This window comes from Amblyomma maculatum, chromosome 7 (genome assembly GCF_055883805.1).
Source record: "Amblyomma maculatum isolate TAMU_Amacu chromosome 7, ASM5588380v1, whole genome shotgun sequence".
NCBI classification, from domain to species: Eukaryota; Metazoa; Arthropoda; class Arachnida; order Ixodida; family Ixodidae; genus Amblyomma; species Amblyomma maculatum.
This window is the reverse complement of record NC_139350.1, coordinates 83209812-83232867: the sequence shown is the minus strand read 5'-3', so window position 1 is coordinate 83232867 and position 23056 is coordinate 83209812. Positions and strand designations below refer to the sequence as shown.

At 44.9% G+C, this 23056-nt stretch overlaps 1 protein-coding gene across 1 annotated transcript in view; it reads right to left on the bottom strand.

Annotated features, from left to right (window-relative positions):
• The window catches only part of Loxl2 (Lysyl oxidase-like 2), a 74065-nt gene that overhangs the window by 34822 nt on the left and 16187 nt on the right, over positions 1–23056 (bottom strand). Inside the window, exon 2 of the mRNA XM_084609191.1 lies at positions 2220–2485. Coding sequence (XP_084465317.1) covers positions 2220–2485 — 266 coding nt within the window. The remainder of the gene's footprint in view (positions 1–2219; positions 2486–23056) is intronic.

The following is a 23056-nucleotide window of genomic DNA, read 5'->3' as shown; positions in this document are numbered from 1 at the left end:
GGTTCCTTATATACATTTCGGGAAATACAATTAAAACAAGTCATTGGTGCGACAACTTCCAAAGTGCCTGCACACGCAAGCGTTGTAGGCAACGTGTGGTCTAACAACGTGTCTCGAGCAGTGACACAGAACATTGTAACCCCGTCGAATGCACACGACATGCACCTTGGCTGCTACGTATACGACCCGCTCCCTCGTCAGGGAAATCTGGAAAAAGCGACGCTGTATGGTGGCCCTTAAGCCCCTCTGCGCTGAACAAGAGGAGCGCGCTAAGTAACATGCAAACTCTGATTCGTCGTCTCGCGACTAATACTGCGCTCACACCAGCCTTGAAATGTAACTTTTTCAAGAATGACTCCGACGAAAGAATAGAGAATGAAGCTCACAGAAATTTCTATTGCGATTCGTCAGGGCACCTATAGCGACTGGGTGCCTGCTGCGATAAATGATAGCCCGGCCGTCGCTTTGCTCTAGTCTCAGCTGGCGGCAGTCGGCGCCGAACGAATTAGCATCCTTCATGATCGCCATGACAACGGTAGCGCCGCACGCTTACACATATGCATCGAGCAATGTTCTCATTCAGGGCTCTAATAAATAATGTGTTTCAAACAATCAGTATGCGTGAGTGAGAGGAGGGGTTGGATGCAAGGCCAGATGAGGAAAAGGAAGTTAAATGCCACTCTCATGAAGCGCCGAACACTCTGGAGACATAAAAAAAAGGGAGGTGATTCGGGGAATCTAGAAAGGTATCGTGGTACCAAGCTTGACGGTTGCAAACAGTTTCTGGTGCTTGAGATCTGCTAGAAATTCCGTACTTGAAAAAAAAAAAGGCAGATTTGATATCTCTGTCACACGAATGTCATTCGGTGCATCTAATGTCTTTCTGTTTTTTAGGTGATACACAGTAAAGTATAATGTCGTTCGCAAGTGGTGGCAATTACGATCAGCGATAAATATAAAGATACTCCATTAAGAAACATCAGTGTGCATAAAAGGCGTTTGTACTTGTTGTGTGTAGCATTTTAAATCGGTTAAAACATTTCTGTACGATAATTCAAACGAAAATTATTTCTGGCTGAGCTGCAGCACTTTAGCTATCAAAATCCAAGCCAAGTATGGTGCCATGCATAAATCCGATAAATGTAAACAAACAATATGGATGACACAGCAAGCAAAGCGCGGATACACAATGCGAAACTGAAGAAATATAATTTTAAATTTTCACTGTACGCAGAATAGTTTGTCGCGTTCCCTGTTTCTGCTGCGTATTTGGCGTATAGAGAGACACATTCGGTTCGTAATCGAATGCGAATTAGTTCCCTAAGCATATTCGATTGCGAATGTCACTCGAACCTAATGACATTAAATTTTCTCGTGCAGAAGGAGAATAATGACATTAGATGCTCATGTCATTCGATTCGAATGACATTAAATTTGCCAATGTAACAGGGAACATGACTAATGAATCAGGCCATGCTGATATGTGGTGGTCAACACTTGAACTTGTGGTAAACTTATGTAAAAGGAGGGAAAACACTAGGCGGCGAAAGATTTCAGGCCCTCATGTCGCTTCAATATCGATACTACATGAATGAGAGCTGGAAGCTTGCTAGCAAAAATACGAATACCAATTTCAGAAAATATTTACTGACAAAAGAAAACGCTACGCGAGTTGAAATTTACATTGTGTAGGACGCCTAAAAGCAGAATTAAACAGGAACACTTCTTAGACTATTCCAAAGCAACCACCGTGCTTCTCAAGGCTAGTATGTTTAATTACGCAAAGATGTGACCCCATGGCTGTAATTTCCTATTAGTGCAAGCTATACAGAAAAAAAAAATTCGCATCTAGCTTTATAGTGCAAGGCCCGGAGCCCTTAGTTCACTAACACCACAAATACCCGAGACGTGCTGGTGTTTAAGAACAGTCAGAACATGTTCAACTAGCAAAACTTAGGTCAGAAAGAGGGATCACAGGGGTGGCGGAGAAAGCAAGAGTGTAATTTAGTTGGGGAAAGAAGAAAATCGGCAGTTATCCGAAGAACGTCAGGACAGTAGTATTTTATAGCTATAGGTGAAAATCATCCAAACTTGCTACAAAGAGGATGGTGTACTAGTTAACTGTCGTTTTTTTGACTTGTATACGAAGTGGAGAATTCGCGTGCTACGATCAAAGAGCTGTGGTTCCTCCGCGGTGGCCTTTGTCACTTCACACTCACTGAGCGCCTTGCCGAAGTGTGCGCTGACTGTGGCTCGTGCCGAGGCGTTTTCGTGGCCCAGCATGCGGCAGACGACTTGCGCCTCGCGAGTGTCCCACTCGTCGTCGCACATGGCGCCCCAGCGGTCGGCGTGGAAGAGCTCCACGTTGCCGCGGCCCTCATGAGTGGTCACCCGGGCGCCGATGACTAGCCGCAGGCTGCCTTCTTCCTCGCCGCCGGCACACGCCACCAGCACGGACACCAGCAGGAGGAGCGGCGCCTTTCCCCTGCGTACAGAAAAAATACCTAGTCGATAAGTTTCAAATGTGATGAGGACCGCTTTGTTTTGTACAACTATGGTTCAGGGGAGTTTTCGCAGCCTTGTTTTGACCGGGCCAGGGTGAAATAGCAATAAAAGTAAAGCAAGACACGAAGTCTTTGAACACGAACCTTCTACAAGCCCGTCACCTTCTAAATATTTCGTGGGTTTCAGTTCGCTCCTATTCTGTTTAAAACGAAGTGTCGTTCTGCTCCCAGAAGAAGACCTCCTCATTACGTAAAGAAGCGACCACCAGGCAGATTACCAATATAAACACTTAATTACCATAAACTATGCGGAGCTAATTAAAAGGGAACGCCAACTTCTAGAAAGGCTATACTGGCATAACATTTTGGCAAAGTTATCTTGGCATGTATCACAAGGAAAAAAAAAAAAAAGACTTTTTGAAGACAATAGTGCAAGTAAAACTCCACCCTCTTTACTTACGTTGGCTTCTCACGCTTCCCCAAGTCGGCAATTCCTTTTAAACTCCAATACTCTGGTGCGTCTTCTTGCAGTGAATGGGATGGCGCCACCTTTCCGGACTCAGAAGCAATACCGTTGATGGGGAGGGATGAGAAAACGCCGTGGTAGGAAAAGAAAGTATTTGCTATAGCTTTTGAGTAAGGTAATAATGCGCAAACGTTTTGAAGCGCGTGCTACTTCAGTCATTTCTTCGATAGGGCAGCGCACTAAAAACCTAGTATTGTGTTTGTTTGCTTTAAGGGGCTGCCACGTTACATGTAGCCACGCCGTAAAGCATGATGTACTCAATATGCGCAGAATGTTGGTTCGAATTTCACTGCTAGTATTTCATATAACATTTCATTTTTCTATAAAATATCTTCAGTGCATGTATTTACTTTCAACGCACTGCCAACCATAGATAGTTTCTAGAGGAATGGGTGGGTAAAAATTCGCACAATTTCATTTGTGGCTATTGCATAGAGCCAGAACAAAAATAGAGAGAGCAGTAGATTGATGCATGTACAAAGAAGCAAACAACATAAACAGTGAGCGAAAGGAAATACCGAAATACGATTTCTCTGCAAACGCCAAAAATTTATCAAGCGATCGATGCATTTCACTTGATTCGCGTACAAATTATGGAAAGCTAACGAACTAAATTGGTGTTTTAGATGAATTAAGCATGCTAATAAAGTCTGGTCTATTGCATATGTATGTCTATTACACTAAATAAATCCTAGGGAGTTACCTAAAAGGAGCTGCACCGTTATGGCCCCGAAAACTTCAAATGTTGCACCTTTACTCGATTACGGCATAGTGCGAAGACCCGGCCAGTCCTTAAATCAATATAAAAAATCAACAGCTTTTAGCTGGATCGTTTAGGGTGCAAAGGTATCATCTTTTCTGGGCGGAAGGCAGGGTATATTCGCATTTTCTGAGTCGTTTCATGCTGAAATTACGTGCTGTCCGGGCAAAGTAGGAGGAAAAGACGCTTGAATATTGACGATGGTAATATTGGAAATGGTGGCGTTGTTAATAAGACATCGTATTGTTTTTTTCTCTAATAATTGGCATCTATCAGTCATTGGACAACTGGAAAGCTCTTTTGACAATATTTAAGTTTAATTTGATAACCAGCTATGTGGTCGCTTACGAGTGAATGTACGCTCAAAATGCGTACCGGGTAACAGAGGGACCAAGTAAGGAATTCCTGGTTCAGCGCCGAGCAAAATGCAGGTACGCGCACGAGGATCATCAAGGTTATCAGGCGGATGAGAGCCGTTAACACTGTCGCGCCATGCCACGCAACATAGATATAAAGCTTCGCTTTGACGAAGCCGCACGAATGGGCCACGTGTGGCCTAGGTGTAGCATGTCAGATTGGGATGCATGAGTGAGTGCCGGAGGTTTCGATCCCAATCACACCCTCCCGTTTTAAAGGTGCGACCTGACCTGGCAGTTCCTGCCACCTAATCTGTGCTCGGTCATGTTGGCTCCCAACCATCGATCCTGCCACAACACCGGACAACGGGGCCCTCAATGCCATCGCGTTGAGGTTCGCAGGGACACTTTTATTGCATAATATGTTAAAAAGGCCACGGAATTATTATATTTTAGTGCTTATACGTCGAGGTTTCAGTTTTTAATGCTTGATGCTTAAAGAGGACATGCCGCAAAGAACGTAGTGTGGGGAATACGCACCCATAACAAGGTTATACTCTACTCTAGGAATGTACCCTAGGCAGCACATGCAAGGGGGTGTATATGCATGCGAAATCAGAGATATTCCTCTGGCAGTTGGTGGTTGCCAGCTGGCATGGCCACACAGGGATATGGCGGCGAGTTGTGTGATGCGACTCGATACCACGTGACAAGGCAAGAACTGCAAACTCGGGCAGATACTGTGCGATGGAAGGATGAGGCCGCAACAAAAGCTGTCAACAGATGACCACAGTCTGACACGCAACCCCATAGGCTGTAAAGGCACGTTCACACGGCTTTGCTAAGATGAGCTTTATAGTTGTGTCTGAAAGGAACGGTGCCTTAACTGTAAACATTGAAACAGGGTAGTGACCATTAGAAAAGCTTTCCCAATCATCTCAAGAACGCGAAAAAAAAAAGATCAGAGAGAAAATTCAAAAATGCTTTTGTGAGCGAATAAGAACCAAAGCATACCGCAACGATGCTTGCTCGCGCATTTCCGTCGAGCCGTCAAACGCGAGCGCCATATATTTTTCTTCGACGGTTGTGTTAACCGATCCTTCCAGGCCTAGTCTGTACACAACCAGAAATCTCATCGGGTGATCCAGCTGATGGTTATATGTTTCCCCCAAGGTACTTAGAGGTGGAGGTAATGAAGATTAATCGAAACGTATTGTCACTTCCGGTATAAGTCATTACTGATGAAGTCTTTAATATTATACCTTTAAAGCAAACACAACTTTAATCCGACTTCAGAAAACAACCAGAGTGAGTAGCGCTGGAATGCGACTTGAATGCGCCGAGGTAGCAATAGCATGTCGCCTTCAGTCATGCTCATTCTTTGAAGAACAATGTGGCCATCTGTTATGAAAATCTCATACTGATATTGTAGTCTAGCAATGTGTAGCTCATGGATTGCTGAGACTTCGGAACCGAGCTTCCTTTGTGCTGCTACCCTGCATGCATAAGCTTAGGGGGAGGATGGAGGTCAGTATAACAAAAACGAGTACATACACCGAAAGAAAAAGTACATTGATTATGAGGAAGGAAAAGCGAAGCACAGGGCAACACATATTGCTTGTAGTTTCGAGCAATGAAAGCAGCGAATGAATTAATAACGAATACGAAATATAATGGTGATCTGTTCGAATTATAGGGATGAAATGCGATAGCATTTTTTTATCTTGCAAATATACTTCACTTGTGATTTTATCCCAAATCCGACTTGCTTCCAATTTCGATTTTATTATTTATTTGTATTCGCCTTTTTTTATAAATTTCTGTTGTGTCATTCTCAGTCATTTTAATTTGTAGTCAGTCATTACAAGTGAAGAAAAAGTTTACCTCTTTCTACCTGCGTATTGTGGCAGGTGGTACCACTTTAAACACGACCTTCCGCCTGCCAATGTTAGTAGGTGGATGCTTCATACTGACGCCGACACCAGAGTTTTCGTCGTGTACAGCCATATGCCGCTAAAGACAGAAAGTGCAACCGTACCAGACAGGCCATCGAGCCACGAGAAACCAGACTAGCCCGTTGCCAAGTGCGGAAGCGAACCAAGGCCGAAGCGGCAGCAATGACTGTGGATGCGACCGATGGCTTCATTTGTGAAACATGGTTGAAGGATAGTTGAACCTCTACCATTTTTTTATTCTGTTGCATAATTTTGCGGCAAGAATCGACATAGGGTTTGCCGTGTTATCCGCGTCAGAAAGAGGGCAAGAGTTTAGTATTCTTGCACAACCCAAAGCACGCTTGGGGGTAGCCTCTGTGCAATATCGACGAGACTTCGCCCCAAACCTTGCTTATTTTTTGTGTTGTTTAAGTATTGGTGGTTTTGATTATACGGGAGCGTTCACTTTTACTCTAGAAATGGATTACCAGATTATCACTATTTAATACCTTTTTTTCGTTTGTCAGGAATAAAGTTATAAACGATGAAGTTTCAGAGACATCCAACTACGAGTCAAATGTCCCCAATTAACTTTACAACGTCCGGGTGATTACTGAAGGACGCACTAAAGTGGTCATTTTCTACAGTGACATATTGAACAAAGAGGATTCCGAGAATTTCGCAATAAAGGACTACAAGACGCTAGCTGATGATATAAAAGTAACAGATATTGCCGCACATGTGGTAAAAAGTATTGTTTTAACTTGAACAACAAGAACATGTCAAAGAAACTTGTGGACTTTTTGTCCCATTGGTGTCAGGAGTTAGTTAAATTGCATCGCTAGCTTCTTGACTTTAGCGTAACGACAAATTCTATTTCTCTAGCTCTTCCTCTCGCAAGAAGAAAAATTAACAGCTAAAGAACGAACTATTATTTTCACTCGCTTCTTCAGTTAATAAATCATTTTTCTACTTAAGTCAGTGCAGGCAAGGGCGAATTGATTTCACTGCCGAAGTCGATATTTCTATTTTTTATTTACAGCTTCGTTCTGAACAGGAATATTATTTTGATTTCACTTTTCAATTTATTTTTCTCATGTATGTTCAATGAAACTTACAGTATGAGAAAATTTTTGAAAAGATGCCAAGGTAAAAATTGAATATGGACTATGCGTATTGAGTACCGCGTTCTCATAATCAAAAACCCACTTTCCCTGAAAAAGTAAGTTTCGTAAGCTAGAGATGACTCCAAAAATGTAAACACGGCCACACTGACAGAAAAACTGCGGTGATGCTTTTTTTGTCGACCTTTGAGGCTATCTCTCATTGTCATCCGCTTTTCGGTGACAAACACGGCGTCAATTTTAAGACACACGTCACGAGTTTAAAGGAATTGGCAAAAATTATTGACTCCTATTTTCTAAACTATAAACGTGTAGCTTACTGCCACATAAACGACACCAGAGCCCTAAAACGTAGCACAATTCCTAATAAAAACAAATGGATAGTGCTTTTTTCCTCAGGTGCCCAGTCAGTGGTCGCGCAGCACATTATCTTGTTACCAGTGAAGGATGTCGCCTGAGTGGGAATTTGGCGTTCTGGTATGCGTTTTCTTTTTCGCTTACTACGATGAAGCTTGAGCTGGTGAAAACAAGCAGTGCTCCTTATTAAAATGCACGAAACGCAACTGAAGTAGCTTTCGAAGAGTTTTGGCATTTTAGTGGGAAGTTTTAACCGTCCACTAGCTGATTTACCCAGCCATGCGCGGAAACTGGCCGAGACCCTCACAAAATAATCCATAGGTGGTGTTAGGGCTCTGCTCAGAATACTCAACATGACATCTTGAATTTGTGTTTGGATCAAGAAGGGCGGGTATGGGCAGAATATCGAGACAGAATTGAATTTCAACGGGAAAGTGGCCACTATTCTGGAGTTGAGCATTCGCAACGTTGTTTCTAGATATTTTTGTGTTGAGCCCATGTTGGAATTACTGCGATGATTCAACGCATGAATAACGTATGTGACAAAAAAAAATACCTTTACTAATGCCTGCAATGAACGACTATGTGCCGAAGCAATTTTCGGGGGCGTTTAACTCTGTTGCAGCCTAAATATCAGTCTTTTCTCCACTACCTTATACGAGGAGTGTTCTTTTAGCCGCTGAGACATATTACGCGCACACATATATTACAATAAAACTCTTATACTCCTAGGTATTATTCACCAACTCATGGAACTGTTAGGCGCATGAGAATAATAAAGCGCAACTTGAAGGTGGGTACTTTTACCTATGCTATACCTCAAGCCCATCTATATACAACGTGTCCAAGCTAACTTTAGCGTACATTATAAAACTTTTCAGGAAGGCCAAAGAAACCGGTTCTATATAGCTGCCAGCCATCTGTTGCAAAACAGGCAATTTTTTCTTTTGCAATTTAGTAATTAGTAATAAAGTTACTTTCTAATTTACTAACTATTGCCTTTAGGTAATACATGTGATTTTAAATGTTGGAGAGCGTGTTCTGAAACCCCCATTCCATTTATTTCCGATAAAGAAAGCCTTAGCGTATATTTTTTCCAAGCTCTTAAGAAAGCCCGTGAAATACAAAAAAAAAAAATTAATGCGACTGACGCTTTTGCGCGTCACGATTGTGGTGCTCCCAACCGTGGTTTGAGTGAACGAAATCAGTTGCGTCTGTTGCTTCATGGCCTGCAACGGCAGTACGATAAGTCTTCGATGGTTTCTTCGTCCGTTTCAGGAAGTCGGCGCACGTGACGGTGCAAGGCTACAGAGAGCCCACCGTGATCGCTGCAACCATTGCCAACATATCAGCCTACCGCTCAAACTGGCGGTCGAATCATGGCCGCAGCTGATTTTGTTCCCTCAGACCACGATTGAGAACACCGAGAAATCTTGGCGCGCGAATGGGCGAATCACGTGATATTTTTTTTTTGTACTTCGCGCGCTTTCTTTAGAGCTTGGAAAAACGATACACGTGAAGCTTTCTTTATCGGAAATAAATGGAGTGAGGGTTTCAGAAGGAGCTACGTCCATCTCTGCAAATCCTATTTATTGTCTAATGGCAATGATTAGTAATTTAGAAAATTACCTTAATTACCAATATGTTAATTGCAAAATAAAAAAAAAATTGACTGGGGTGCGCCAGATGCCTGGAAGCTGTATACAAGTGGCATTTCTGGTATACCTTAAGTATTTTATTTTTTAACCCTTGGCTAAAGCTAGCTTGGACACCCTGTATACCCCTCCACAATGGCTCCTGATGTGTGCAGATTGTGAACTACAGATCAGCAAAGTTACATAAAATATTCTGGTGAATAGTTGTTTAGTTTTTGCAGTACAACTAATCAGGGTTGCATGCGACATTTTAGTAATTGAGTCCCTTCATTACTTAGTCGGCAATAAAAATGCAGCGATTAGTTAGAGCTGTTTTGTGCTCTTCGGATAGTGGTGCTAAACTATCGCAACTTATGCCTTCTGTGCGGAACTTGCGTTTCATATTGTTACTGATGGAAAACCACACAGTAGTGTGTAAAACTAGTCCAGGCTCGATGGGCACCGCTTAACCCCACACTTTGCGTCGTCTTCATGAGGTCGACTCAACAATTCGTCGTTCACTTGCTGGATGCCAGCATGGTATGCCAGATAATCTTATAATATCCCCCCCCCCCTCCACTGGTATCTAGGTACATGTAATGCAGTATATTGCGTGCCCTTTCAAATATTTCCCAAAGCTCATATCCATGTTTCCGCCAATGCACTTATAAGCGCACATTTTCTGTTTATATGTTCTGCAAAACTGCAACGGAAACTCAACCGAGGAGGAGGAGGAAGAGGAAGATGAGGAGGAAAGGCAGGGAGGTTAACCGGTAAAGGAACTAGTTCGCTACCCTGCACTGGGGGAGAGGGGTAGATGGGTATAAAAGTTGTGGGTGAGAGAGGGATAGGTGATGACAGTACAGTTACATCACATACATGTCACATAACTCAACCGAGATCGCCCAACATGAACTATGCTGTGGAAGCGCAAGTGGTATTTTGGTTAGGACTTGCGTAACTCAAGGCATGCATTTGGGCTCATCAGGTGGATCTGGAACTGATCTGTTTGGTTCATGTCAAAGGTGACACTGCAGCCTAACGGAAAAACAGAGAAACACGCGCGCGCACACACACACACACACACACGCGCGCGCACACACACACACACACACACACACACACACACACACACACACACACACACACACACACACACACACACACACACACACACACACACACACACACACACACACACACACACACACACACACACACACACACACACACACACACACACACGTAAGAGCGCAGGACAAGGGGCTGACTAGCAACTGATCTTTAGTAAAAGGCGCAGAAGAAGAAGCAAGTCAGATCGCCAGGATCCAAGACGCTGGCGTCCTGCAACGCTCATTTCTGCTGTCTGTGAAACGCTGCTGCAGAAGTTAAAGGCCAGCAAATTCCCTTCGAAGGACGCGGGCTCGCGAAAGCCTATTATGGGGATTCCCTTTTACACGGGCTTTCCCACAACCTCAAGGTGGTAGCCGCAAAAGAGGGGATGAAGGTGTTTCCTTTTTTCGCCCCTGAAAAACCACTTTCGATGTTTGCGAACGTGAATGATGCTAAAAAGGAGTCCGGGTGCGATACCTGTCACCAGACGTTGGTGTTGTGTTCGGGTTTCCCGTCTCTCGAGGTGAAGTTTACATAAGACAGACTGGTAGGTGCTATAATGAGCAAACGATGGAGCATGCAGGGTTCGCTAACAACACTTTGGGAGCCATTTGCCACAACGCTGCAAGCATTGCTAGCCTGCCGGATCTACCAAGCCTACTTTTTGGAGTAGTGGCGAGCAATAACTGCAAGGATTTCCGCATCAGCGCCGCCTCTGTGACAATCATCGAAAACGAGGGGCAGTTCGACAAGTTTTTAGCGCTCTATTGTTTTTGTTTCTTCGACTGAGGTGGTTCTTGTTTGAGCCTCGAGACAAGACAAGGACAAAAGACAGAGTGGAAAGCCTGCGCTCTGTTATTTGCCCTTGTCTTCAAAGCGCTATGCTTCTATCATGATAAACAAACTCACCCAAGCATCCACCCTGATGAAGCTTTGAATGTACTGAACGCAGGAGTGGTTACAAAAGAAGCCTCTTCCGTTAGTTGGTTGACATCGTTTCAGGCAACACGTTTAATCGTTTTCTTGATGCCCAAAGGAGAACAGCACAAAGACTAATGCTCGCCACTTGTATGTTTGATGTTTCTCTCTGCCCACCTCCTCCTGGTCATAAAGGATTCAGTGATGTTGGCTTGCTACGAGAATAATTATATAATTTACATTGTCATAACCCAGTTATTGCATCTGTGTTCGTTTTTGGCGATTACTTCACCATTTCGCATCATCACTTTACTCGAGCCACGCCAGACTAAAGCAATGAACTCTGTCCCCTTCTCTCCCCCTCTCACCACTTGCAGAGCGCAATGCCCATGGCCTTCGCACCTTGACAAAGAACTACAAGTCTTGCTTTCAGATCCAGAGCTCTTCTCAGCACCCAAAAACTCAGCAGCCCCAGGAGAAAAAAAAAAAAAAGAAAGCGGAAGATGAAACCACAGAAAGAGGCGCCTGCGCAAAGCACACATCTGGTGCTGTTCCAAGCAAATCTCTTCCATACACGGGTGCTATCGCAGTAGTGGTTGACGCACAGTGGCAGTTGCGCGATATCGCAGGCTACTGCAAGGTCTCCCTTGATACCGCCTACTATTCTAAACTTTGTTCCACTCCTTGGACAAATTAGAGCGATGGTTGGAGAGTAATGGCGATCGTTTAATTATAACACAAGTGGCAGCCGTAACATTATTCTTGCTTCGCAGGGAAAATCTGCAATAAATCACACGGAAAGTGTTGTAAATGGCTGCTTATATTCAATGCGTTCGTATTTCCTAGATATTGCTACGAAGATGACGAAGCGGGCACTGGCGCGGGGCGGAGCGCTCCCGCCAGGCCCGCTGGCCATTAAAGCATATTTCACCGTCATGTCATCACGTCGTTCTGTTTCTGTTGTGTCGCCGTGTTCCATCGCTTGTCATGCCACCATGTAACATTTGGTGGAGGTGCGGTTCATCCCCATCCTCGCCTTGCACCGTCGAAGCCAACCGTACGCCGGGTCCATCTGCCGAAAGCCCGTGGAGATCGCCGCCCAGCTCGGCCACAGCCCTTTTTGCTCAGACCCGACCAGCCGCTGTCCCTAGACTCGTCCTCAGCCCTGACAAAAACACACGACGACCAGGAAAAGCTCAAAGCCGACCCTACCGACCCTACCGACCCCACGACAAAGCGACCTCACGATCACTCGAACGAAGACAGCACCCCCGCCCAAGCCGTTCGGCGTGTCCATGAGCCTTGGCCTTCGGCAAACGGTGAAGATTGGACTTGATGCTCCGGTGCAAGCATTCATCCCATCTTCGCATTCATTGTGGTGTCCAGCTTTTCATGTCCCAATCCTGCATCTGTGTTCATCGTCACGTCATGCATTGGATTTCTAGCAATCGATCGGGATGATCGCTCGGTGGCTTCGGGTAATGCTACGAAGATGACGAACCGGGCAGTGGCGCGGGACGGAGCGCTCCCGCCAGGCCCGCTGGCCATTAAAGCATATTTCATCGTCATGTCATCACGTCGTTCTGTTTCTGTTGTGTCGCCGTGTTCCATCGCTTGTAATGCCACCATGTAACAGTATTGTTAGTTTTCATACAGAGTTTACGGCGGCCAATAAGAATGTTGCATGAACGAAAACCACATGCATAATGAATACTCGTCACCTACGGCATGTGAATAATACGAAGCGAAAAGCAAAATGTTTGACTAAACCAAGCGACACAATAAGGAAGGGGAGTGCTAACAAGTTGACAACGTTTCTCCCGTTGTCGCCAACATCGCCTATAGGTAGAGATACAACAGGAGGCACTCGATATACACGAGACCTAGAGGCAGAATGAACGGACCCTATGTAGAGACAGAAACGCACGTTACGTGTGAACGGGAAAACCGCGGGTGTCCAATAAAGATATTGTGTCCCAGCGACATTAAAATATTTCGTATCTTCAAGTGTCACAACGAACTGCCAAGCATATGCCATGGACATGCTGCACGGGCTCCGTTTTGGTAATTTGTGTGTGCAGCTGCAGCAATGTTTCTAGCTAGCGAAGAGGAAATTCTCGCTCTCTCATTTGAAAGCATTCTGCAAGTGTCGTTGAGCTCTCACTTCACGTATTTTCACTTCGAACGCCTATAAAGTAACCATCGCATTGCATGTAGCCGTATTTGGGATTGACGTCGTTGCGGATTTATTGCTAAAATATCTAGGCTAAACCGGCATACATCGCTTGTAGCGCTGTACATGTAGTCGGCTAAGCAAAGGATGACTAATTTTAACACCTGTGGTTTGTGTTTATTTTCACAAGCAATCTTCGCGCTCAAGCGTTGTCGCCCAGCTACAGGAAAGACAAACACATAAACTTAACACTGTTAACAAAGCAAGCACGGCAGAATTTTCCGGTATTTGTCCTCCAGCATGCCACCGCAGCACCCTAGAAAAGCGTGATAACCCCATTACGTGCTAGTCAGTGTATACGCTGACGCTAGTCCTCTTCTTCACCGTATCAGGTTTCTTGTTCCTTTTGAGTTTGGGTGCCACGTATGCGTGACTGAGTTATCACCTTTAGCCTATGTCATTGTGTTACCCTGACTTTGGCTTGGACAGCTCGTATATGCAATGTAAAGTCACGGTAACACAAAGACATAGGCTAAAGGTGATAACTTTGGCTTGGACAGCTCGTATATACAATGTATAGTTAACCAAGCTATATACCAAGCGTATATACAATGTAAAGTCACGGTAACACAAAGACATAGGCTAAAGGTGATAACTTTGGCTTGGACAGCTCGTATATACAATGTATAGTTAATCAAGCTATATACCAAGCGTATATACAATGTAAAGTCACGGTAACACAAAGACATAGGCTAAAGGTGATAACTTTGTCTTGGACAACTCGTTCATACAATGTAAAGTTAACCAAGTTTTTCACAAATGCGAAGAGCCCTAACCCATTGAAATCAATTGAGGCTGTTTAAGTCGCCTGCCCCCTTTTTGGAAGCTCGACTATAGCTCGACCACCGACCACCACCACCACAGGGGGTGGGGATGCATGGGCACGGGGAGACGAAGCTCACGCGCGGGCACCAGTCCCTAGCTTTCTCGCCACTCCCTTCGTCGCGCGGTTGCTTGCTGTAGCAGTCTCCACTGTCCAAACGGAGCAGCGAGGAAGTCGAGTCGGCAAGAAGGCTGGCGCAACAACGATCAGTTCAGCGCTGCACTGGCGCGCTGTATGCACAGTCCAAGCCATGATAATACGGAAGTATGCCTCAGTGATAAAACCTCTCGCCATGCGTAACCTAGCGAATATTAGTAGGTAATTAGTTGCATATATTAACACATGCCGCTGATACATACTCGGTAAAATTGCTTTTCAAAAGTAATTGAAAAAAAAAAAACAATACGAATTACGGCTCCAAAAATCATTCACATTAAATTAAATTTACTTCCGATATGTATAATCCATTTAGTCTCAAATTACTTTCCAGTTATCATACATAAAAACCAAAACGAAAATTAAGTGAACGAAACTGCAACCACTCTCCAGATCGCATTTATTATTACCACTTTATTTAAGAAAATCACAGTAGAGGCTCGTAAGACGTGCGGCAGGTGTGGAAAACCACAGTAGGATATTTTCCGTACGTAACGGCAACGAGCCGCCGAATCCATACTGCGCCGCAGTATTAAAAATGCAATGCCAATTCAATAATGCCGCTCGATGTCCCAAGAATTCGTCTAATTTCCACTTCGAGCGTGAAATTCAGAGCTCACTGTTTTGGATTCCACAGCTTGCATACGGTTGTTTTTTTCTTCTATTTTGGAATAAGTTTTCCAATGACGCTGCATTGTTATTTCGCATTGATGAACTCAGAGGACAATAGATGATTCCAAACCATGGAATCAGCTAATCTATCATAATGATTTCGCGCGTCCGTTTGGACCTGCTTTTCGAGATGATGGTTCACTCGTGAATGGCAGATAAGTGAACACTTCGATTTAGAACTTCGGTTAACACTTGAAATGACACTACATTGCACATTTTGACAAGTTTTTGCTTTAATTTTTCTACAATCAAGGAATCCTCCCCACACACCACACATATTCCTTCGGTGTTCAGGGAGGCGATCATTAGGACACCTTCCAATTCGCTCTACATAATTTTTTTCTAAAATATATCGGTACGCTAATGCCTCTTTGACTCGAAACAAATTGTTGCGACTTAGCGCTCGTGCGTATCCTTCCTGGTCCTCACCTGGATGTGCTCTTATACTTCCATGTCTTGTATTACCAGCAAGCCCAAACTGATAGTCGCAAGAAGGCAACGAGCCCATCACTGAGCCCCTGACCATTTCATGCTTACATCTACTGTCGATTATGGGTAGAGGCAGATAATTGTTGACATCATCGTTCACATAATGTTAATGTTATAAACTCGAACCCCGTTATAAGAGGAATGAATGTAATAGGCAGTCGGATATAAGAAACACCGTTCACCCAAATGGTTGGCTGCAGTATAATATTTATCAATTGGGCCTTTTTTTTTTAACAGACATTGAATGTAGAAGGCAGTCGGCTATAAAGGACAAGTTAGCTTTGAATTTTGGTATACTCAGTCACGATTGTAACATTTGTACATTAGGTGCGGTACCATCGATCGCCAGGTTCAGTTACAGCTATATTGAAAACAAAAAAGAGACACGCTTGCGTCATCATGATTAATTATAACTTCAGTAAACAAAAAGCAGGTCGGTCAGCTATCAGATGAATAAAAGAAGCACCTGCAGTGGTAATGCAACGTAGATGAGCTCCTCAGTCTTGCCGCGAGAAGCACAAGCGCGACTGCACATGCGAGCATCTGCGCGAGCCTACCGGAAGTGCGCGTTGGGTTCTCCAATTATTGGAGCATCCTATCAGAGCATACCATAGATGTTGTGTTCGGTAGTTAGAAGAATACAGCGGGAATCGTCAATTACGCTGACTTTCAGTATAAGCAACAGTCTATCCGAAGAAGTATAGACAATTGGGCATTGGTTCACATTGGAAAGGTACAGCGCAAAAAGACACAAGGCGAAGAAGAAGACGGATAGACGTACGCTGACTCGCAACTAAATTTTATTAAAAAAAAAACAATTTTTATGCAAGTCTTTCAAGCGATAACAAGAAGCCTATAGCACTTGCGCGAAGCACATTGCAAGCTAGGGGCCAAAACATGTCATAAGTCACAATAACCGGACGATATATTTTTGGGGGGTGTTTTCCTCCCATCTCCTGTGAAAACTAAGGACAAGATAATGAATTATCCAGGAACGACCCTTTCTTATCTACTAATATAACCGAAGGCTGGTGTAAACATTGCGACTGTTTTTTTCGGATCAAGTAGGCCTCCATCAGCTCTCTTGTTATTTTATCTCGGTGTCGAAATAAAATCTTAATGTTCGGAACTAAAGGCCGCCAGTGTTTTTCTTCTTCTTTCTCTTTTCATCTTTTAAACAGTTGCGACAGTTCGTCTTGTGTCTTTTTGCGCTGTACCTTTCCAATATGAACAATCTATCCGGTAAATGCGAAGAAAGCGGTAAGCTGGTGCTGCTGACGTAAACAAACCATTGTGACTAGAGAGCAAGACATAGCCAAGCCAAGACCAAAACAAACTACATAGAACAAGTGGTTCTGCTCTAGCCAAGACAAATACATTTCTCTGGTTGCTATTCAACCATGGTTTCAGCTCCACTCAGAAACGTCCTGGTGGCTGTTTATTTATTTTTCGCCTCAATAGCGACATTCACAGGTTTGTTACAGCCGATGTTACCCTTTGCCAAACAAGCCAAAATTTCCGAATGATATTTTTGCTAGTGATGTTTTATAGTTCTGGCTGCTTCTAGCACCTTGGTGGTAAGCTGGCTACTGTCCCGATATCGTGGCGCTGTTTTTTTTAACTTAAATTCGTGTGGTGTTACCAGACACAACTTTTTCCGGAGTTCGGAATCGCTAGTTGCGGTACCACGCCACATCGCGATGGCACTTTGCAATCGCTGCAAAAGCAGTTCGCAAATAATATAAGAAAGTTGCGAAGTATGGTAGTCCATCAAGGAAATGCAGTATGTAAATGAAAGCGATAATAACGCTTATGCTGAAGGACATACATTTTCCTTTTTTGCGCATTTTACCAGTAGGATGCCTAAGTCGAAATAAGGTCTGGTTAGAAAATGGGATTGAATACCATGCTTATAAGGGACCTCTGACATTAGAGATAAAAACTGCTCCCCAGTGCACGTACCTTATAAAAGGGTTGAACTGTAGTTGTAAGATTTGCAAAAGGAGTCTCCAGGAGGTTGAGAAGTGATGCACCCCGGGAAAGAAGGGCGCAGAGACACACACTGTGCTATGTCTCTCCACGCAGGGCCGTATATTTTCGTTGTGTAATACCAACTAGCCTAAAGTGCCACCTTAGTAAACGCAGATTTACATTCATGATCAGAAGCAAATATAAAGTTTATAAAAATATTTACGCAGTCAATGATGCTAAAAGCATGGATACCGGGTGTTTAGAGAAGCATCTTTGGGTGAAGGCAATGAGGCCGTCTAACGGACCAATCTCAAAAATCATTCAGGGGAGCTGCAGGTTGCCGCTAAGACTCTATAATTGCTTTCGCCTATCTTTGCTGCGGCTGAGTGAACCAGCTGTTTTATCGACGTAATGCTCGTAGGAGTTTCCTGTCCGGAACTTATCTGATATGGAGTAACCATGACGGGTAGCTGCGCTCTTCACGAATTTTGTGGCGGGAGTGAGACACTCCGGTACAAGATGAGGAAATAACGTTTTGTTAGACGACGTCTCTCGCTTCGTGCACGCTGAGCGTTCGTGAAATGAGCGGCCAGCAGTGACAAAAAATACTCTCGAAGTTTTTCGAGAACTTTGGCTTTAGCGGACTATGGTGGAAACATGATCTTCAAGTTTAAGTACTCAGGTCGCGGAACTGCCGACAGACCAGAGTAAGGATAATCCCCCCATAGACACCACCACCACTGCTTTCGCAAAAAGCTGCACAGAGTCGGATTAGTATTATTTCTTGGTTCTTTTGCATAGTTGTTAAACAGATGCATGTGCCATTGCTTGAGTTCGGTTGTTCAATTTTAATTTAACGGTTCCTACGACAACATAGGTACGTAAACTTGATTCAGTATTCCAGTACGACAGACATTACGTCATTACTCTGCTCCGCTGAAACAAAACATGTCGTTTGTTTAAAATATAAGCTGCACTTTTTATGACTCCAGCGGCGTGTAGTCTTAAATTTACAATACAAAGTTTTTCTGAAGTTAACCGCAATGCTGTGTGGTTCTAGAAGTAATTTCTGTCGCCGAGTGTCTTCCGCGGGTCCCTCGGTTGAGGGAAAAGTAGGGGAATCTACTGGGGTCGGAGTACAAATGTCTTTCCTTTCGAGCGCGCCGTCTTTCTTCCCTTTCTCTGTGTTTGCGAGCGCCTCACCCCTGCCGAGTCGGTCTGCAGATGTTTCGGCTTTGAGCGCGAGCAGTATCCAACGAAGGAGGCAAACAGAAAAAAAAAACATAAAAAAAACAAAACAAACGGAAACCTGCGAGCAGCGTTTCGGAATATGCGCTCGCTGGCAAGTGCTAGTTTGTTTTCTCGCGGATCCTAACTGTTGGGCGTAAGCCTGGTGGGAGGAGGGTTAGTGTTTTCGTAGTTTTACTTTTGCCCTTTTTTGTAAAGTGGAGTCTCACACTTCAGCGGGTTCACAGTGGGCGGTGAGTTGACTGCTATTTTCAAGGAGGAGGAGGAAGAGGAAACAACTTTATTAAACGCATTGCATTAAGCGTTAAGAATGTCCTGGGCCAGGGTCACCAAGGCCAACTGATCTTGCAGCTGGTCAGAGGCTAACCAAGCCCGCCACGTTGGGGGAGGAGGGTGTGGAAAGTGAGGAGATTGGAGGGCGACAGGGCATGAAAAGATGCAATGCTCCAAGTTTGCATAGTGTTCTGGGCAATTTGGGCATGCAGGGGAATGTATGATTCTGTATAGAAAAGATCGGGCAGGAGTAAGCAGTGTATTTAGTTGTATGCGTCTAAGAATGCGGATTTGCGTGGTAGTGAGAGATTTATCAGGAAGAGGAAGTGTACGGAGTGTTTCTCTAATGTTGTCGTAGTGAACGTTGATTTCTTTTTTGTAGTGAAGAGTAGTGTCCCACGTTGGTGGATAAGGCCAGGGAATCCCAGGCGCCCGGTGTTGAAGTTCGCGGGCGAGGCGATGCACTACCTCATTGCATGGGATTCCAGCGTGACCAGGAATCCACCTCAGTGTTACAGTGTGGGGACGTAGTTTGGTAAGGGCTCTGTGTAGATCATCGTGTAGTTCCTCAGGAATGCGACCCGTGTGAATGGCGCGTATAGCTTGTATTGAATCAGTGTATATGGTATATCCTGAAGGGATAGGGGGTGCTTGTGCGAGGTCTTGAATACTGGTAACTATTGGTAGGGTCTCGAGAGTCGCTGTAGGAGGAGGATCTATGTAAGGACCGAGGGTATGCGTCACTACATCGCTACAGCTCTGAATTGAGTAAGCAGCCACTCCGACGTTAGTTCGTGATGCATCTGTGTAGATGATCGTGGAATCTGTCGGGTGAACATGGTTGGAAACGCGAGTGGAACGCCTGCCTGTGTTAGTGTCGGGTGCAACGTTTTTTGGAATGGGGATTATTCTGAGGTTATCCGGCAGCGAAGAAGGAAGGGTAATTATAGGGAGGTCTATAGGTTTGAGTGCAACCTGCTGTAGTATCCAATGTCCTTGTTTGGTGCTAGAAAGACGTGCCATTTGCCGGTCGCGATGTTGTTGTATGAGGTCTCCCAGGGGCAAGAACAGCCCCGTAGAGTATAGGCGCTCCGTGGACGTATGTACAGGGACGTTAAGGGCGGCCTTGTACAATATGTGAAGCGCAACCTCAATCTGATGGCTTTGGCGACAAGTTAGTGTAAGGTAAGGAATCGTATATAAAGTTTTGCTAAGTGCTAATGCGTGGACAAGCTGCCTGACTTGACCCTCTCGCAGCCCGGCGTGCTTATTGACTATGCGGCGAACTAGATGCGTAAGCTGATTGCAAACTTTAACGGTTGTAGATACATTGGCCTGATTGGTTGACTCATGGATATGAAGTCCGAGGGTCCGGCAAGATGATACACGAGGGATGTGGTGACCTGCCATTGTGAGATTGATCAGCTGGTTATGTTGGCGTTGATAGCGAGTTTTTGCAATCAGCAGCAATTCGGATTTTTCAGGTGCGGGAGATAGCCCTACTTTATCAAGGTAACTAACGACTGCATCGATACCTTGCTGTAGGGTCTCCTCTACTCCTCCAGGAGACCCAGAAGTGCACCAAAGAGTAAGGCGTCTGTATAGAATGTGTGTTTTAGGTTTGGGATAGACGCTAAAGTACGAGATAGGGGAGCCATTGCAAGGTTAAAAAGGGTGGGTGACAGAATAGCGCCCTGAGGAGTACCACGTGTGAGGGGAAAGGATCAGATATCGAATCGGGGAGACGGAACTTGGACGTACGGTCGCGGAGAAATGCTGTGAGGTAGCCATACATCTTTGGACCACAGCCAGTAGAGGCAAGGATGTTTAATAGAGGATCGTGGGCAAGGTTATCAAAAGCTTTTCGCACATCAAGGGCCACTATGGCTTGGATCTGGGAAGTGGGCGGAGGGTCAAATTCGTGCATGAGGAGAAAAATAGGTCCTGAGTAGACACACCTTTTCGGAAGCCAATTTGTTGAGGGGGAAGAAATCTATGGATTCAAGATGAGTCTCGAGCCGATTGAGCACCATCCGCTCCATGGTTTTTCCCAGGCACGATGTTAAAGAAACTGGGCGGAGGCTTTGAAGCGCAGGTTTTTTGCCTGGCTTTGGAAGTAGGGTTATAAGTGATTGTTTCCGAGATGCTGGGAGTGTGCTTTCTTCCCAATGTAAGGTTATAATGCTCAGAAAATGTTCTTTGTCCTTGTCAGAGAGATTTGGAATGAGTGAGTATGTAATCTGGTCTTCACCTGGGACTGACTTCCGCTTTAGCTGTTCTAGCGCCCAGTCGAGATCCCAGAGGGTAAACGGCTGATCGAGTTCTACATTGGAAGCACCAGTGTACGGAGTATAAAGGCTGGGTAGGGGAGGAGGAATGTAGAGATCGCGGAGTTGGGCTGTTAAGGCATCCGTGCCTAGTTGAGAATAGTGCTTCTCGAGAGTGGGAACAGGCGCCGGTTGAGGCCCGAGTAGTTCTCTGAGTAAATGCCAGGTTCTTTTTTGATTTAGTGTGCCGTTAATGGTGTTACAAATTTTGTTCCATTGATTGGTGTCAAGTGTAACGCAGTGTTCTTTAACCTGTCGCGTCAATTAGGTGACTCGGTCGGAGAGGCGAGCATTGTTGGGCTGAGTGCAAAGAGTGCGCAAGAGTCGTTTCCGCCTCTTCCAGATGCGTATAAGGTAAGGGTCCGGATTATCTGACGGGGCTGAAGTGGAACTCTCCTGCGTAGCTTGTTTCTGAGCATGTTTGAGTGCTTTTGTCCAGCTCTGAAGACTGCCAGTAATATGAGAGGTATCGCGTATAGTGCGAAAGATATTCCAGTTTGTGTGGGAAATTTTACGTTTACGCGGACGGGTACGGCTAGGGACAGTGATGTTATTAATGTAATGGTCGCTGAGCAATTTTTCATCTGTAACTTGCCAGGTGACCTCTCGCAGTCCGCGGCCCACTGTGAGGTCTGGCATGGTGGATTGTTGGTTCCTGTAACCTTCCCGGGTAATGGAGTTTGGGGTGTTATAAACAGTTAATTGAGCTCTGTTTAATGCGTCGTTGAGTATACGGCCAGGTCGGAAGGTGTGTGGGTAACCCCAGATAACGTGCGGGGCATTAAAATCCCCACCTATCAAGAAGTCGGAGTCTCGAAACAATCTTGAAGTAAAGTGCATTAGCGGTTTGAAAAGCGTGTACTCTGTAGGAGGGTTATAAAAATTTAGAATGGATAAAGGGCGAGATAAGTGATCAGAATACAGTGTAAATGCAATAAGGTGACGTTCAAGACGACTGGGGACTTCAATGGCCTCAAATCGGATGTCCCGACGAATATAAGTGCTCACTAATGGTGCACAGTCGCTGTCATGCGCTGCATGCAGGGCACGGTAGCCCGGAATACCTTTAAGAGTACGCGATTCTTGAATGAGAATGACGTGGGGCTGCGAGGGTAAAGTCAGGAGCCATTGGATAAAGAGTGTTCGATTGGTACGCAGGTTTCTGCTATTCCACTGTACAATGTGTATGTGATTGTTCCCTGCCATTCTTAAGCTACGTTAGCGCGCTTCTCGAGAGGGACAGAAGAGGATGCAGCAGTTGCTTCAGGGGATGTAGATGGACGGGGCCGTTTAAGAGAATGATTTAGGAAATACATGCGTTCGTCATCCTGCAGGAGATTGCTAAGGAGGGTATGCATGAGTTCGAATGCTTGGCGAATGGCGGAAATTTCTTCTGCAAGGTACCAGATAATAGGGTCATTTCGATCTTTTATGTGGCGCATATAATTCTCAGATGTGATAACTGGTGTGGAATCGGAAGATGTATAAGAGAAAGGTTTGGGAGGGGAAATGGGAAGTGGCGGGCTCGGCTTACCCGGTGGTGGGAGCGTAGCTGGCTTGAGAAGCGGACGTGGGGCAGCTGGCAGTTCTTGAACTTCTTGATGCCAGACATTGGTCCGAGGGGGTGGTGCCGTCTCT